Genomic DNA, 16432 nt, shown 5'->3' with positions numbered 1-16432 from the left:
AGAAAAACAAATACTGTATGCTAACACATATATATGGAATCTAAAAAAAAAAAAGGTTATGAAGAACCTAGGGGCAGGAGAGGAATAAAGACGAAGATGTGGAGAATGGACTTGAGGACATGGCGCGGGGGAAGGGGAAGCTGGGACGAAGTGAGAGAGTGGCATGATGGACATACATACACTACCAAATGTAAAATAGAGGGAAGCAGCTGCATAGCACAGGGAGATCAGCTAGGTGCTTTGTGACCACCTAGAGGGGTGGGATAGAGAGGGCAGGAGGCAGATGCAAGAGGGAGGAGATATGGGGATATATTTATATGTATAGCTGATTCAGTTTGTTATAAAGCAGAAACTAACACACCATTGTAAAGCAATTATACTCCAATAAAGATGTTTTAAAAAAAAAAAAGACCTATTCAGAATAACACAAGAATTAGCCCACGGCTCAATACTGCAAATAAGATACAACTTCAGATTCATGTGTACTATAGAATTTTTCTCACTTTCATAAACAGATACAAAAATATGATAGCATAATGTATTAACAATCATAATTACATATTATTATTAATTAATGACATATCCACCACTGTTAAAGATCACTTGTTTTCATTTGCCAGTGCCCCAGTCTTTTCCACAGGTACTATTTCTCCCATCTCACCTCTTCAATGGGTAGGTCCTGGAGCCGTGGTAAGGAGCAAGACAGGATTCCAATAAGGAAAGGAGTAGGTGAGCACACAATGTCGATCATAGAGGCTGGCAGGACTGGGATGTAGGTATGCTGCCAGGTGAATGGATACAGTGTGGCAACCACAGCATGGCCACATTTTGACAGGGTGCTAGCCAGAGGAGAAAGCAAACGGTGTCATATAAAGAACAACAATGGAGGGCATTTCAAACATTACGTTACAGAATTACAAAAGTGATGCCAGTTAGTGATCATAGATTAACAATTCTGTGATTACTCATTAAATTTTAACATTTTATTTAAATTTTAACTTAATTTACTGAATATCTTTAATCTCAATCTAGCTGTTTCCCACAATTTATATTGCTAAAAGCTAGTGTGTACTTAGAAAAGCAATCCCAATTTTTAACCACAGTTTAAACAAAACACATTTTGAAGGTAAATTAATTGCAACCCCCAAAAGTCACTGTTACAGCCGAATGCAAATAGCTTTTGGATTATCCATGTCACTATAGCATTAGGTAACTGAGATCCTACCTAAGTGTTTTCTAATATGCCCAAATTTTAAAATAGTAAGAACAAGTAAAACAACAGGCTGAAGTGACATATTTTACTTATTTCTCACCTTAGGCTGTTGGCAACAAAGATTATCCTCCGCTCCAAAAGGAGAGAGGCACAGACCCGAATGAGATGGCACACACTCAGGCACTTAAAGAGACATTCAAAATCAACATGTTCCAATCGTGAGTCCAGTGGTCGGCACAGTTCAATTGACTGAAATGCAAAATTTGAATCAGGGGAGCTGAGGTGGGAAAACAATCCCTAATGACAATAATAATGGATCCTGTCATTCTTTTACAGGTTAAATTCAAGACAGAGGGTCTGCTACAAGGAGTTTGTGAAGCTGCCTACGCTAATGCCAAGACTTAATACCTTATTTTTGGGCTGTAAATTTCTGGTGAAATCTTTCATCCCACTGGACAATAGTATGTATAATCTTCATTTATCACACTGAAATAGACATTATGCAGGGGCTCAGTCTACAAATGATAGAAAACCTCTGGTTCCTGGGTCTAGGATCAACTATCTCACAGATCAACTGGATGTTTCTCCAGTGCTTTTGTGACCAAAACATATTCTGTGCAGTTCATGAAAAAGAGAAAACTATCCTGTAAGGTTTCTATCAGGTAAGGCCTACTAGTGTAAGGCCTGCTTTTTGGAAGCTATCAAACCTTTCCAAAATGAACTAACTTACCCCATCTCCAGCCCCAGGGAGGTAGCTCTTTACTGTGATGGTGCGTCCAGGAGCTGGGAAAGGAGCTTCCATGACACTTCGCATAAATGGGTAAACCAAAGCTGGAGACATTTCTCTTCTCTTCTCTACTTCATCCAGAATCTACATACACACAAAAGAATTTTTTTTTAATTAGAGACTCAGTTCAAAAACATAAAAGAATCCTATTGAAGGAACTGTCAAACTGGGTGCACAAACTTGAAAATAATACCAACAGATTTTAAGACAGATAAGCTTCTGCAACCAATAAAAGTTCATTAAAGGCATCATTTCTCTTAGAGGTACCTTTAAATCTCCAAGAAAAGTTACTAAAGTAAATCAACTTAATTTTAGAAGAGAAGCCCCTTTTTATATCACTAAGGCAGGGGCAAAGAAGGTGACACAATAATACCCTGCAGTTTGGTGTCTGGGAAAGAGATGAGACAAGATAAACTTCAGGCAATGTTTTGCTTTAAGCTGGGAGGTTTAGCAAACCAAAATGAGGATGACGGGGCAACATCATCTGGATTAGAGGTCTAAATTTAAGCCTTCAAACCCGTAGTTCTAATCTACTAATGGGGAACCCTTTCTAAAGTAGTATGTTAAAGTCTATGCCACTTAACATTGCCTAGTGAAGTCATCAGAAACAAAAACTCACTCAGAGCTCAGAAAGGACACCAATTTTCATAGGGCCCATTCTCCACTCACCTTTGAAAAAAGGTTGAAGCAGCCTAGGCGACTGACCATGCAGTATACCTCAGGGAGTCGCTTTCCTTTGCCTTCTGGCTAAAAAAAAAAAACAACAACAAAGCAAAAATTAAGCAGCACGAGTCTTTACTAATTTGGACTATTAATACCTCTTAATACTCCTTAGTATAGAGTAGGAACCAAAGCTCTCATTCTCAATGAACACTGAAAGATGAGAAAATGCTAAAAAAAAAATGATAGTATGATTTATTCCAGTTTAGTGATGGCATATAAGCAAGAAGTAACTCAGAGCTCCCTCGATTGGCTCACTGTACTCCATTCCTCAAATATAACCAGACTGACTTCAGCTACAATGTCAGTGCTTTCTTCATCTATTACAAACATACAAATAAATAAAATAAATCCATACCGTTTCTATTATGGAACACTCTGTGGCTAACCTCCACCTTGCTCTTACTGTTTAAAGCTAACATAGCTTTGGGACTTCCCTGGTGGTCCAGTGGTAAAGAATCCTCCTTCCAGTGCAGGGGACTCGGGTTCAATCCCTGCTCAGGGAACTAAGATCCCACATGCCGCAGGGCAACTAAGCCCGTGAGCCACAACTACTGAGCTCATGCGTCTCAACTAGAGAGCCTGTGTGCTGCAAACTACAGAGTCCACATGCTCCGGAGCCCGTGAGCCACAACTAGAGAGAGAAAACCCGCACGCTACAACTAGAGAGAAACCCGTGTGCCACAACTAGAGAAAAGCCCGCATGCCACAACTAAGATCCTGTGTGTCGCAACTAAGATCCTGCATGCTGCAACTAAGACCCACCGCAGCCAAAAAAATAAGGAAAATAAATAAAACAAAAATATAAAGCTTAACTAGCTTCTTTATAATACACAGATCACTGGGTAGCCCCCAAACTCATCTAGAGATCGTGTTTCTGAAGTTCCTAGTCTGACTCTTTTGTTCCTCTACCAAAGCTGCCTGTAGCACAAGTCTGGGACTTACCAAGAGCTTCTTACAGTAACCAAACCACCGGCTCCCATCTTCACCAGTTAAGACAAAGGAGAACGTTTCACTGAAAAAAACAGTCAATAGTTTGAGATCCAAACAACTGCTTATGACATTCCTCGGAACAAGCAATTAAAAATTAGAGTCCAACAGCAGTCATTTTGTGATGTAAGAGGAGGCAGCAATATTATATTTATTGCAAGTCACATTCCTCCTGGGGGAGAATGTCCAGCCCTTGAGAATATCTTGCTTTGTACTGGAGTGAGAGAATAGAATGTGATGAGCTGTTGATGCCACTGGCTCCTTTTACTTTCTTATTTATCTAGTCCAGATATTAATCAAGCCTATTTTCCTTTTGCTGAATGTCCAGTTTAGTCAAATATATAGGTAAACTATAAAGAATTTTGATAAGCTATTCTTCCCTTCCAAATTCTTCTATTTAGTTCTGAGAGGTCATATGGAACTGTGATAGGGAAAAGTTTATATCCTTAATACATAAAAATTATTAGGAAAATTACCATCTCATTAGAAACACTGGCAAAAAATATGCATAGATAATTTACAAAATGAAGACCTAGAGATGCCCAAGAAATAAATTCATTAACAATCAAAAGAAATTCAAATCTGAACAACATATACATATGTCTGTATTTGGCCATGAATAAAGATTGGAAGGGAACATCTCAAAACATTTACAGTGATTATCTCTGAGTAACCAGAATGCCAGTGATTTTTAATTTCTGCTTTTTATTTACTCCTCTGTATTTTTCAGACATTCTAGAATAAACACACATAACTCTTGGGGAAAGCCATCCATGGAGCAGCCAGGCCAATAAGAAAGAAGCTGCCTATGCAATTAGTACAACTGACAGCACAAAAGCTTCAGGGTTGATGGCTCAGAGATGAGAGCAGCGATCAGGCTAAACTGGCTAGGAGAGACAGGAGCATAGTCTGGAGGCAACGTGGGGTGGAAGGGCAGAGCTACTTAGGCAATAGCTGAGGCTGTCTTCCAGCAGGTCATTGGCATGTGATATGGTTCACATAATCACGCTTTTCAGCCTAAATACATGATCAATAATTACAGTTTTGAACAAAGCACTTATCTATTTATAAGCAGGATATGAAACGATGATGGTTTATTAATTGAAAATAGTAATTTCCTCTAGATACTGGGAAGCAATTTCTTATAATTCCCTTCTCAATATACTTACACCTTCCAAACTACAGCCCCCTCTTCGTACAAGTTCGACAGGGAACATACAATCTGGGCTATGGCTTCTTCTAACAACTTGAAGGAGATAACAAGATGCAGATATTGCCATGTTTTATCTCTGTTTCTCAGTCCCTAAGTTCAAGTCATTTTTCCTTTTCTGTCCACTTGGTGGCATTTCTGATTATATGTAAAGTGGAACTTTTTTTCCTGCAGAATTGGCAAATTGAAGAGACTCTCAAACTTGTTTTCCCTTTGACACTGTGTTTTTCTTTTTTGAGCCCCACACAGGAAATGTCCTAATTGTTTCTTCCTTTCCTCCCACTGCATCCTTGATCTGCCACAGAGTCCACATAGCTTCACTGCTGACTCTATCTGTTTCTCAAAGATTCTGGTTCTACTTTTGCTCGTCCAACAAATAGAAATCAGATAAAGTAGTCTATTTACCTCTTGAGTTCTGAGGTTGGCACCCAGTCCTTTGAATCAGGAAAACAAAATTTTGGGATAACTTTGAGCCTGTCTTCAGTGTCTCTGGATTGCTTACAGCCATGATCACCCTGAAAAAAAATAACACTGTAAGTGACTAATATTCTATGTAAGCGGAGTATAGAAATAAACTCAGCCTGGTCTTAGGAAAAGAGGTCTCTGATAAGTCTAGGTAGGTGTCTCAGGGTGGTTTTGTGCTATTTAATAAAACAGGAAGGCCAAGACTGGTAATCACTGAAAACATACTGAGAACTGAGTTTCTAAGAAAAAAGAATTCTGTCTTACATAGAGAGGGTACTTATGGACATCCTATAATCTGATGTAAGAGAAATGATTGAAAACGTTTCTTAGCTAGAGGAAGAATCTTAATTCAGAATTAACATACTAGTGAGAATATTTTTATGAATCATGGGACATAAAATAAATGAAAATCTATTCTACAATATACTGATAGCAAAAACCTAGTTAGCTCAAGACACTCTCTGATCAATAATCCAAGATGTTTTGAAAAGGCAGGTGAATGTTACTTAGAAAAGATACTATTTTTAGAATCCATCCCATATATAATCATTTCCCTTAGCATATAATCTTTGCTACCTAATTATGGGTTTGCAACTTCCTGTAAGATTTTAGCACGGAAGACCTTTTGCGCAAGTCTGGTATTGTACTTTAAAGGACAGTCTAAATTTAGTTAAACCAAAAGACATTTTAAAATTAGTATAAAAACAAGCAGATAAGTCTAATTACGATATTGCCTTCATGTAACTAATACCAATGATCTATCCTTTAATTTCTAAAACAAAACATGCAGCCATTCTGGGTCACTTAGAGATTAAGCCCTTAAGAAATGGAAAAGCATTCTAACAAAATTTTAGTTGTGTCATATTCTATTATTTTTACACTGTTAAATGATTCACAATCATCTTCATTCAAGGTTTTCCACATCAGAATCAAGAGGGGCTCAGGCAGCTCTTTCCCTCCCAGACTTATAGATGCCTAATGCACAATAACGCCAAGTAACTTGCTTAGAGACATCCTTGAATTACTGTCAGAGTCAACTGGGTCCTCATCTGGTTCCAAACCCATAATTCAGGCTGTGCTGAAAACAGGTTCAACCTCGAGATTTCTCTTTGCAAATGTAAGACGGATGAACAACAGAGAAAAAAATTAAGCTTCTCTTTATGGGAAATTTGATTCCTCGACTATCTATTTTAGACTCTTACGGTACTGTGTTACTAAAGAGTGCAGTGACACTGTGCTCTCAGGCCACAATGAGGAATTTTATAAGAAATTAAACATTGATTTATTTACAGCAGGAATGTTGGTGAGGACTTTCTTAAAAAATGAGAACCCATGCAGGAAATGTCTCAGATTTCAGTTCAGCTGTGCTTCATTAGCTTTTCTTATTTTTATTTATTTTTTGGCTGCGTTGGGTCTTCGTTGCTGCTCATGGGCTTTCCCTAGTTGCGGCGAGCGGGGGTACTCTTTGCTGCGGTGTGCAGGCTTCTCATTGCGGTGGCTTCTCTTGTTGTGGCGTGTGGGCTCTAGGCGTGCGGGTTTCAGTAGTTGTGGCTCGAGGGCTCTAGAGCACAGGCTCAGTAGTTGTGGCACACGGGCTTAGTTGCTCCGCGGCATGTGGGATCTTCCAGGACCAGGGCTCGAACCTGTGTCCCCTGCATTGGTAGGCGGATTCTTAACCGCTGCACCACCAGGGAAGCCCCTCACTAGCTTTCCTAGTGTAACATGCAACTCAGGGTTTAAACCCAAAGTCCTAAAGTTCCTGAGCAGATAATGAGAGAAGTGGTCCAAGTAGTAAGCTGGAGTGTGAGTAAATGTCCCTGTTTAAAGGGATCGCTCCTTCCCAAGGCCAGCTACATAATTTTCAGAGCACAGTGCAAGATGAAAAACTGTGAGCCCCTTGTTCAAAAAGCAGGACAAAAATAAATGTAAAATGAAATATAAAACTTGTTACTTTCTTCTGTGGTTTCTCTCTCAGCCTGCAATGGGGTTTTTGATTTTCTGCTTAATGGCATGCTCCCTCAGGCACGAGGATCCTGGGGACAAGTGCAGACTCTCACAGGTGCCCAGGGACCCTGGCCTGGAATCTGGTGCCCAAGTGGCCCACCAGCTGCTGGGTTTCCCCTCGGGCCAGCTGCAGGACTGAAACTCTGTGTCCTGACTAGGGGTGGGAAAGTTGAGCCAAGGACTTCCCTTCCCATGGGCCCACTACTCCAACCCACAGCAGCTAGGTGACCCTCAAGGGGTTGTAGCCTCCACATGGGGACGTGCTTAGTACTTGGATTGGGGGTGGCGAAAAGCCTTGCCCCCCCAGGCCACCCACTGAACACAGGAGCAATGCCCAGGGTAGGGAAGGATCTACCATGTGTTGCTTAAGACACTTCGGCATTAATGCTTGCCTGATCCTGACCCCCTCCATGCCCGTGCAGAGGGTGGCAGCAGTCACTGAGTGAGGATTGAAAGGGGGAAGCCAGACGGGGCCTGGGGAACCAAGGGGTAGGAGTGAGGACAACTGGAGAACCCATCCTGGAGAGGTGACAGCATACATGAGCCAAGGCTTTAAGACCCTGGCACGTGCCCCACTGTCTCATCAGATCTCACTCCTCACTTACAAAACATAGATTCAAATATAAAATTACTGGGGCTTCCCGGGTGGCGCAGTGGTTGAGAGTCCGCCTGCCGATGCAGAGGACGTGGGTTCGTGCCCCGGTCCAGGAAGATCCCACATGCCGCGGAGTGGCTGGGCCCGTGAGCCATGGCCGCTGAGCCTGCGCGTCCGGAGCCTGTGCTCCACAACGGGAGAGGCCACAACAGTGAGAGGCCCGCATACCGTAAAAAATAAAATAGAATAAAAATAAAAAAATAAAATTATTAAGAACTTCAACGGTGACTGCGGAGCAGGGTGCAGGGCCCTTGTAAGTGAGGGGCCTTGTGTGACTGCACTGGTCACATGCCCATGAAGTCAGTCCTGCTCCTTACTCAGCTTCAGCCAATTCATGCCACTTAGGAATGTAGGCTGGATGTTGGCAGTCTTTCTAGTTTCTCAGGAGAAAGCAGAAATACAGATTTTTATGTGAAATACGACTTTTAAACAAAAAATTGACAACAAAACTTTTATTATTTTATTACTGTGCAAACCCAAAAAACATATCTGTGGGCTAAATATGCTCAGAGGCCATCAGTTTGTTAAGCCCTGATGTAATGATCATGCTCTTTGTATTTACTGCCACAAAGCTCAGAGCCACATTTGGGGTCTATTTTGTAAGCTCTGTGAGGGCAGGGACCAAGAAGATCTATTTCAGTTGTATTCCCAGCACCTAATCTTGGCAAATAGTAGGTATTTATGAAATATTGATTAAATAAATGAATGAACTATTTTGTGAAAAAGGTAGAGTAAATGAAATAATACCGTTAATAACAGTTACCATTTATCAAGTGTTACTATGTGCAAGGAACTGGATTAAGCACGTTACATACATTATCTCATTAAATCCTCACTAATAGGGAATAACATTACATAGTGCTTACTGTATGCTAGACACTGTTCTAAGTGCCTTGTATTAATTATAATTAGCTCATTTAATCCTCACCACAACTCCACGGGGGTAGACACTATGAAGATTATCCCCCTTTGACCATGAAGAAAATGAGGCACAGAGCAGTTTAACTGGTCCAAGTCACAGAGCTAATAAGTGGCAAACGCAGACAGTTGGCTCCCAGTCCATGCTCTGAACTGCTACCCTACTCTGCCACATTTATCACTCCCCTCATTAAGGATGAGAAAACTGAGGCTCTGTAACTTGCTAAAGGTCACTTAGTAAATAGCAGAGCAAAAGATAAAAGCCCAACTTGAATAATGAGCTTTAATTCCCCCTTGGTTGCAGCTCATGCCTGACACAAGGTATCATTAGAGTGCACCGGATCCTACAAGAAGTACAGTATTAGTAAAAGCTAACTGAGACAATAGTAAACAAGAAGAGAGGGAATAAATACACAGAGACACAGAAACGTTCCCAGATGCCTCATAGCCTCCATGCACTTACCTTGCTAGGGAATTGTTGTATGACCTGGGGAATGTAGCTTATTTCTGATGGCTTCTTCTGTAGAGACACCACCACAAAAAGTTCAAACAGCTGCTGCTCCTGTAATTCAATTAGATCCCGCTCTAAGGTCTGGTAGTGAGGATTCCTCTTGGAAGGTTGCTGCAGTTGCGCTATGCGCTTGTAGCGACCTGCGATGAGATTACGGAGTCTTGTTTTCCTTTACAGCCCTATCTCCCTCTAGCATCCAGAGGTCACGACCCACGCAGGACTAATCTTCACTCAGTCGTTGCTAATGAATGTTGACTAACCAATGTCTGCCACCCAGACATACTTGTTAGGGCTATGACACACTTGGAGGACAAGTGCAGATTCTCACAAGCACCTGGGGGCCCTGCAGTGGGACCGATGTTCTGTGTCCCAACTGATACCTATGTATGTCCCAACACATACTCTGTGCCATCCCATCTTTCATGGCATGACACCAGGACACACAGAAAATGTCAGGTAAAAGCACCGGCCTGACAAAAGATGCCATTTTGGGGACCATGAAATCTTAGGTGGGGGAAAATATCTGATAAAAGAACTGAGTCCTATAGAAGGTAAGTTCCTAAAGAGACAAGTTTGATCAAATTAAAACAAAAACTATCCTCACATTAAAGAAATGTTCTTTTCCCTTTTCTCCTTGGCATATATTACTAATAATGGACATATATTTATATCAATAAATGGTGCTAAATGCAAGAGAGAAAAATGACATGTAAGAAGGTATCCATTAGCAGACTATTTCTCAAAAGAAAGAATTCATAGAAGCATACTATGTAAACAGTATGAGCAATCCCACCGAAAAGTGGATACCATTTATCCTTTATTCTCATTTATCTCTAAATTCTGAATAATTTGGGGTAGTCTCCACTAGGGGACATGCAGTACTTGCAGAAGAAATAGTCTAAGCATCCCAGAGATTTGCTTATGTGTCATTCTGAGCCAATGATGGAAAGACTCATCCACTAACTGTTTCGCTTTTCTTTTGAGATATGATGCATTCTGCCCCCAAAGAAGTTACAAGGTAGATCAAAATATTAAGAACACTTAAAAAATAATTTTGGAGTGCCTCAGTGGCTCAGTTCAAGTCAAGAAAATTTTAGGGCCTGTTTCTCAGTAGCAACAGAACAAAATTAATCATCTTTACACATCCAAGCTGAACCTGAAGATGACTTAAGTTTCGCCTTCAGTCAGCCTACAGAATCAAACACCTGAAGCAATTTAGGCTACTGGCAGGAGCACATGATTATTAATCATAAGATCAGAGTATCAGACCCGGAACTGCCCTGTACTCAGCTTTGATAAGTCAGGTCTCCTATTTCTTCCATGCTTCAGTTAAACAGAAATTAAATAATTTGCTGTGAAAATCCATTAGATGAAGGATACACTATGACTGCTTGAACAAATACAGCCCAAAAAGCACAGCATCTTCTATATTCTAACAGAAAGTAAATGGCACAATAATTTAGAATGTAAATACCTATGAATAAGAAACAGATCAGTGTTTCCTGTCCCAATGTCAGAGATATCTAAGATACTCAAATGAATGACTATGAAAAAATCAGATATTTAATGCAAAGTATTTGCCTCAGAGAATGACTCACATACTCTGTTTTGGTTGCTGCACATATGTCTGAACGTGCAGCTCTGCCGCTCCCCTCTTAAGATGGAAGAACATTCCATCTTAAGAACTACACTGGTCTGCCTCACTCTACCATGGGAGATTTTTAATGCTGTCAAACATCTGACAGTGTACTGTTTAGTTCCCCAAATCTCAACAGGTTCTTATAATGAAGAAATCACCGACAAAGTGAAACTTCGTGTAGAAAAAACATGCTTAATCACAAAGGCAGGTGCCACTCCACCTACAACCAGGATCATCACGTGAAAGGGAGCAGCCCCACTGACGCACTCACTCTTTGGCAGATACTCGGCATCACTTTCGTACCCACAGGTTTCACCTGAAAAGAAAGTGTTTCCATTTGTACTGTCCAACAAGAACAGGCAGAACACGAGGACAAAAACAATGTAAAAGCTCCACAGACCTGGGGACTTACTTGGAGTAAGGAATAATTAAGGATGCTGAGCCTTTCTCCAAACCACTTAGCTGTATCAGGGCAGGACAGGTGCAAAAAAGAATAAAAGGCTCAAGAAGAAACTATTCCATTCCATCTTCTTCCCATACCCACCTCCCTCCTCAGTTCCCCTCTCATCCCTAATTCTAGAAATTAACAGCAGTTCAGGCTAGTTTTAGAAAGCCTTGATCAGAGTGGATTTTATTTCTACCTTCATATCATTGTCTTTATATTCCCAAATAAGGTATCAAAGGTAAAACACCAACCTGGCTAAACAAAAATCTCAATACGGAACAAACTATGAATTTAGATTAACAGGAAAATGTGAGGCTAAGAAAGATTACCAAATAAGTTTATGAAGTAATATTTATGATGCCTTTATGATGCCTCTAAGCCACCTCTAATGCCAAACTAAACTGAACTTTACTCTGAATTCTTATAGTACTCAAACGGCTTTGAACTGCTCTTATTTTCCACAATTGGATTTTAAGTATCTTGAGGCTAAGATACTTTTAGCCTGTTTCTAGAAGGGAATGTTCTGTACAATACTAGGCACATTGTCAATTTACAAAAAAAAAAAAAAAGAAAGAAAGAGAACAACCAAAACACAAAACAAAACATCGTGAACAGGTGAACGAAAAATTTCTAAATTAAGTCTGAAAAGTTAAAGCAAAATTTTAAAATATAAAGAAAGGGAAAAAATTTTAATATATCAGGAAAAACAAGGACTAGGAGTCATAAATGAAAAATGTATGGAAGTTTGATTGTATAAAAATGTAAAATTTCTAATCTAATAAAAAATCATTAGTAAATTCAAAAGGTAAATAAACTGGGAGAATATTTGAAATCCACATTGCAGACGCAAGGCTAAGTTTCTTAATATTTAAATAGCTGTTACAAATGAATAAGTAAAAACACAGCACAACAAAAAAAATGAATAAAAGGGTAGGAAAAGACAATTTATAGAAAAAGATTGATAACTATTGATAAACATAACTGTCCAAATTCATAATTAATAAAATAAATTTAATAACTTAAAACAATAAGTAAGATACACTTTTCAACCATGATACTGGCAAAAAATAAAAAGCTCTAATAAAACACAGTATTAATGAAGATTACGAGGGAAAAACCATTTTCAAAAGCTCTTCATAGAAATATAAAGCTGGTTTTTTTTTGGTTTTTTTTTGCGGTACGCGGACCTCTCACTGTTGTGGCCTCTCCTGTTGCAGAGCACAGGCTCTGGACGCACAGGCCCAGCGGCCATGGCTCACGGGCCCAGCCGCTCTGCAGCATGTGGGATCTTCCCGGACCAGGCCACGAACCCGTGTCCCCTGCATGGGCAGGCGGACTCTCAACCACTGCGCCACCAGGGAAGCCCAAAGCTGTTTTTTTTTAAGTTGTTAAAATCTATTTGTGAGACAATTTGTCAGCAGTTATAAAAATTTTAATTTATGTGTTCTTTAAAGTATGTGTTCTTTGATTAAGTACACTGCTAGGAACTTATTCTACAGATGTATTCTTACCAACATACAAAAAAATATATAAACAAAAAATATATATTACAGCATTGTTTGAAGAAAAAAATCTATATCTATATATCTACCTATCTATTTATAAAACTTAATTATCCACAGGTTAAATAAAATGTTAGAAACAGCCAAAATGTCTACCAGCTAAATAAAATTCTTTTACATCTATACCAAGAAATACAGTACAGCTATGTGGATCTCTATGTGTTGATACCAAAAGACCTCCAAAGTATATTAATTATATATTTTTTAAAACAGCAAGATATACAAAGTCTGAATAGTATAAAAGTATTTGGGAAGAAAAAATATTTGCATGTGCATAAGATTTTCTGGGATTAGTAGGAGGAGGTTTGGGAAACTTTGGCTTTCCGTTTTATGTTATTTTATATTATTGTAATTTCTTGCTGTGCTCATTTTAATTCTGTAATAAGGAAGAAGAGAACATAAAAAGAATACTGTCTCTTCATTAGATATGTGGGAAAGGTACACAAGACATGTTACCGAAAAAGCAGGTATTTAAATATTGTGTACTGTACAGGTTTTATAACTTCAAACTAACTACAATGACAAAAAGTATACTGGGGCTATAAAATATTGTTCAGTATGAAAGAACAAACACTGTGAGCTCCTGAGCCCTATTTGTGTCCTTAGCACCAAGCCCCTCTTGGGAGCCCATGAAGTGTTTGGAAAGACAAAAAAAAAAGAAAGAGGGAAGGGAGGAAAGGTAATTTACCTGGAAAAGACCTTACAAAAGATCATTTAAATGGCTTTAACATATTCACATCTATGGGTTTTGACGATCTGCATTCCAAGACACTGAATGAAGGTTAAGGGGTTTATAAGCCAATAGGAAAATCTGTTGAGAATCTGTAGGGATCAAAAAAGTACCAGGTTGTCCCTTTTTAAAATGTGACTTCAACACACAAAATTATAATTTTGAAGAAGGACAATAAATCATTTTGTGATACCTGATAACTGAGAGTTAAAGAACTGTTTAGGTTGCAACAGACTCGGCAAAACCTAGCATGTACTAGCAGAGTAGGTAAATATAATCATCTGGTTCTATGAGGCATTGCTGATATACAGACAAAAGCTTAAGGAGGTAAACAAAAATCTGAGAACTGTGACTACTGAGCCAGGAGATCCTCAGGCATGAGAGAAATTCCTCGGGTCCACTGAAGGAGTTGGCCACAGAGGCTGAGTAAATGCATATTTCCTTTGAGCCACGCAAAAGAAAAATTTGTAGGGACTACTCCTTTTTGTGTGTGTATGTGTTAGAAGTTGGCAGTTTATGCTCTTGAATTTTTTCTTTTCAATAATGATACAGTGAAAAAAAGGATATGGCTCTTCAAAAACTTTTCTTCGAGCCAAATTTACTAAAATGTTCCTAATCCATAAAGCATTCAAATAAAATAAGAGATCGGTGATCATCTACCTAGGGTGGCATATCTGGTGAATACAGTTATCAATACAGTGCTGTTAATATGGGACAATGATAATGTTTTCTAAGCATTTGTCCTGGTTCCAGTGTCTTGATATTTCACAAAATTTGCAATTTATAATTTATTTCCTTATCTATAAAACAATAATATTTGCTACATGCCGTTATTTAGAAAAACAATCATAATAGAGAAGAATAAGACTTTGTGGTATCATGTTCCTTGATTCAAATTGATGCTTCCTCCTCTGGCTCAGCTTCTTCCTCTGTAAAATTAGGACAGTCCCTACCTCCCAGTGTGGTCATACGTTATACACCAGATAAAGTACATAAAGAAACTATTACTTCATTCAGTAAATGGTAGCTATTATTATTAACAATAACCAGAAGTATTTCTTTTACAGAAGAGAAGGCTGAAATGTTGTAATAATTGCTTTTGAAAATATGAAAACTCACATTTAAAATGGTGATGAGATGATTTTAATCATCACAAAGTAAGAAGAAAGAGTCTTGAATTATTGAATGGGGAAGTTTATTTTCACATAGTAATTGTTAGAATGAAGAAGAGATTTTCAATGGAAATGAAGAAATTTCTGTCTTTGGAAGTCTGCAAAAATATGAAATATTCTTTTCTGGTATGACTTGGCTGTTGTTTCTCACTTATGAATCTCACAGACAAAAATTGCTAAACTCTACACATCCTTTGCCAGACAACCAAGTTAAAGTTGTAAAGAAGATTCTACAATAATAATTCACTATAGATGTTGAAAGTTTCTTAAGACAATCTAAGTTTTATCTAGGCATCTGAAGAATAAAACTACTGAACTTATTAGATGACTATAGGTTGAATACCACATACATTCAGTATATATATACTTAATATTTTCATTTCTCCACTGAGAGAGTCTATACTGACAAAAGACTATAAATCAAAGTAGTACTACATAATAAGGATGCAACCTGTCCATGAAAATTAGTCTCATTGGTTTATAACTATTTTTTAATTTATTTACTTATTCATCCAATAGTTATTACTTGGTACAGAACTAAACAAAAGGGATTTGAGGAAGAACAAGAAATAATCCCTTAGCCTAAAGAAGTTTTATGTTTAAGTGGGATAGACAGGAAAGTAAACCAAAAATTATAATTCACATCAAACATTAAATTATTTAATGATTTGCCCCTCATATGCTAATAGCTATGGACAGTTGGAACAATTCTTACCTTTAGAGGGAGGTACATCTTTTCCAGTGTAAGGGTGTAACTTTACCCTCTTCTTCCCTCTCTTAGATTCAAATATATCATCTATTTTCAATACAAGCTGAAAAAAGACCAGAAAAGTACAAGCTAAAACAAACACCAACAAGTTTTGCAGCTTGATATTAACTTATTAGTGATTCTCGTTCAGAGAAAGATCCATTTTATAAATAAAAACCTTTACATTTTTCAATTTTGAATCTAAATTATCTTTAGTAAGATGATATGCTATTCTAATACATACTCCATTTAACATGGGTAAGAGAAGTGGGAAAGGATATTTCCTTTCCAGAGGAAGTTTAGCACAGGTTCTTAGAGAGAGATTGCTTGTCATTCCATGTCACAACATGCAGGAAATCTGGCTACTGCACTCCATATATTGACCGAGCCTTACCAATGGGCTCAAGTTTTTGCGAGCCCAGAGTAGGAAGTGGGATATTTACTCACTTGTAAGGCAGGGTGAGGCACAGTTATGTCTGCTCCCAGGAATTTTTGCAAAGAGAGGATAATCACGCTTAGAAAGCTTTAGTCAAAAGGAATACTCCTTTGCTACTGGGAGCACTAATATTATAATTTATTTTGGAAACATGTCATAAAAATAGGAGATTCTCAAATATGCCCAAGTACAAAACAATGTTCCATTTAATATGCATTATTCATTAA

The 16432-nt window shown here is 38.5% G+C and overlaps 1 protein-coding gene across 2 annotated transcripts in view; it reads right to left on the bottom strand.

Annotated features, from left to right (window-relative positions):
- The window catches only part of DENND2C (DENN domain containing 2C), a 37265-nt gene that overhangs the window by 15112 nt on the left and 5721 nt on the right, over nucleotides 1–16432 (bottom strand). For both annotated transcript variants that reach the window (XM_029226740.1, XM_029226741.1), the window contains exons 5-13: nucleotides 15737–15833; nucleotides 11384–11428; nucleotides 9426–9613; nucleotides 5326–5435; nucleotides 3666–3735; nucleotides 2670–2747; nucleotides 1944–2084; nucleotides 1314–1462; nucleotides 662–839 (exon numbers count right to left, since the gene is read on the bottom strand). In XM_029226740.1, coding sequence (XP_029082573.1) covers nucleotides 662–839; nucleotides 1314–1462; nucleotides 1944–2084; nucleotides 2670–2747; nucleotides 3666–3735; nucleotides 5326–5435; nucleotides 9426–9613; nucleotides 11384–11428; nucleotides 15737–15833 — 1056 coding nt within the window. The remainder of the gene's footprint in view (nucleotides 1–661; nucleotides 840–1313; nucleotides 1463–1943; nucleotides 2085–2669; nucleotides 2748–3665; nucleotides 3736–5325; nucleotides 5436–9425; nucleotides 9614–11383; nucleotides 11429–15736; nucleotides 15834–16432) is intronic.

Source organism: Monodon monoceros, unplaced genomic scaffold (assembly GCF_005190385.1).
Source record: "Monodon monoceros isolate NGI ecotype Baffin Bay Population unplaced genomic scaffold, NGI_Narwhal_1 Super_Scaffold_18, whole genome shotgun sequence".
NCBI classification, from domain to species: Eukaryota; Metazoa; Chordata; class Mammalia; order Artiodactyla; family Monodontidae; genus Monodon; species Monodon monoceros.
Note: the sequence above shows the minus strand (reverse complement) of the source record. Positions and strands in the feature narration are given on the sequence as shown.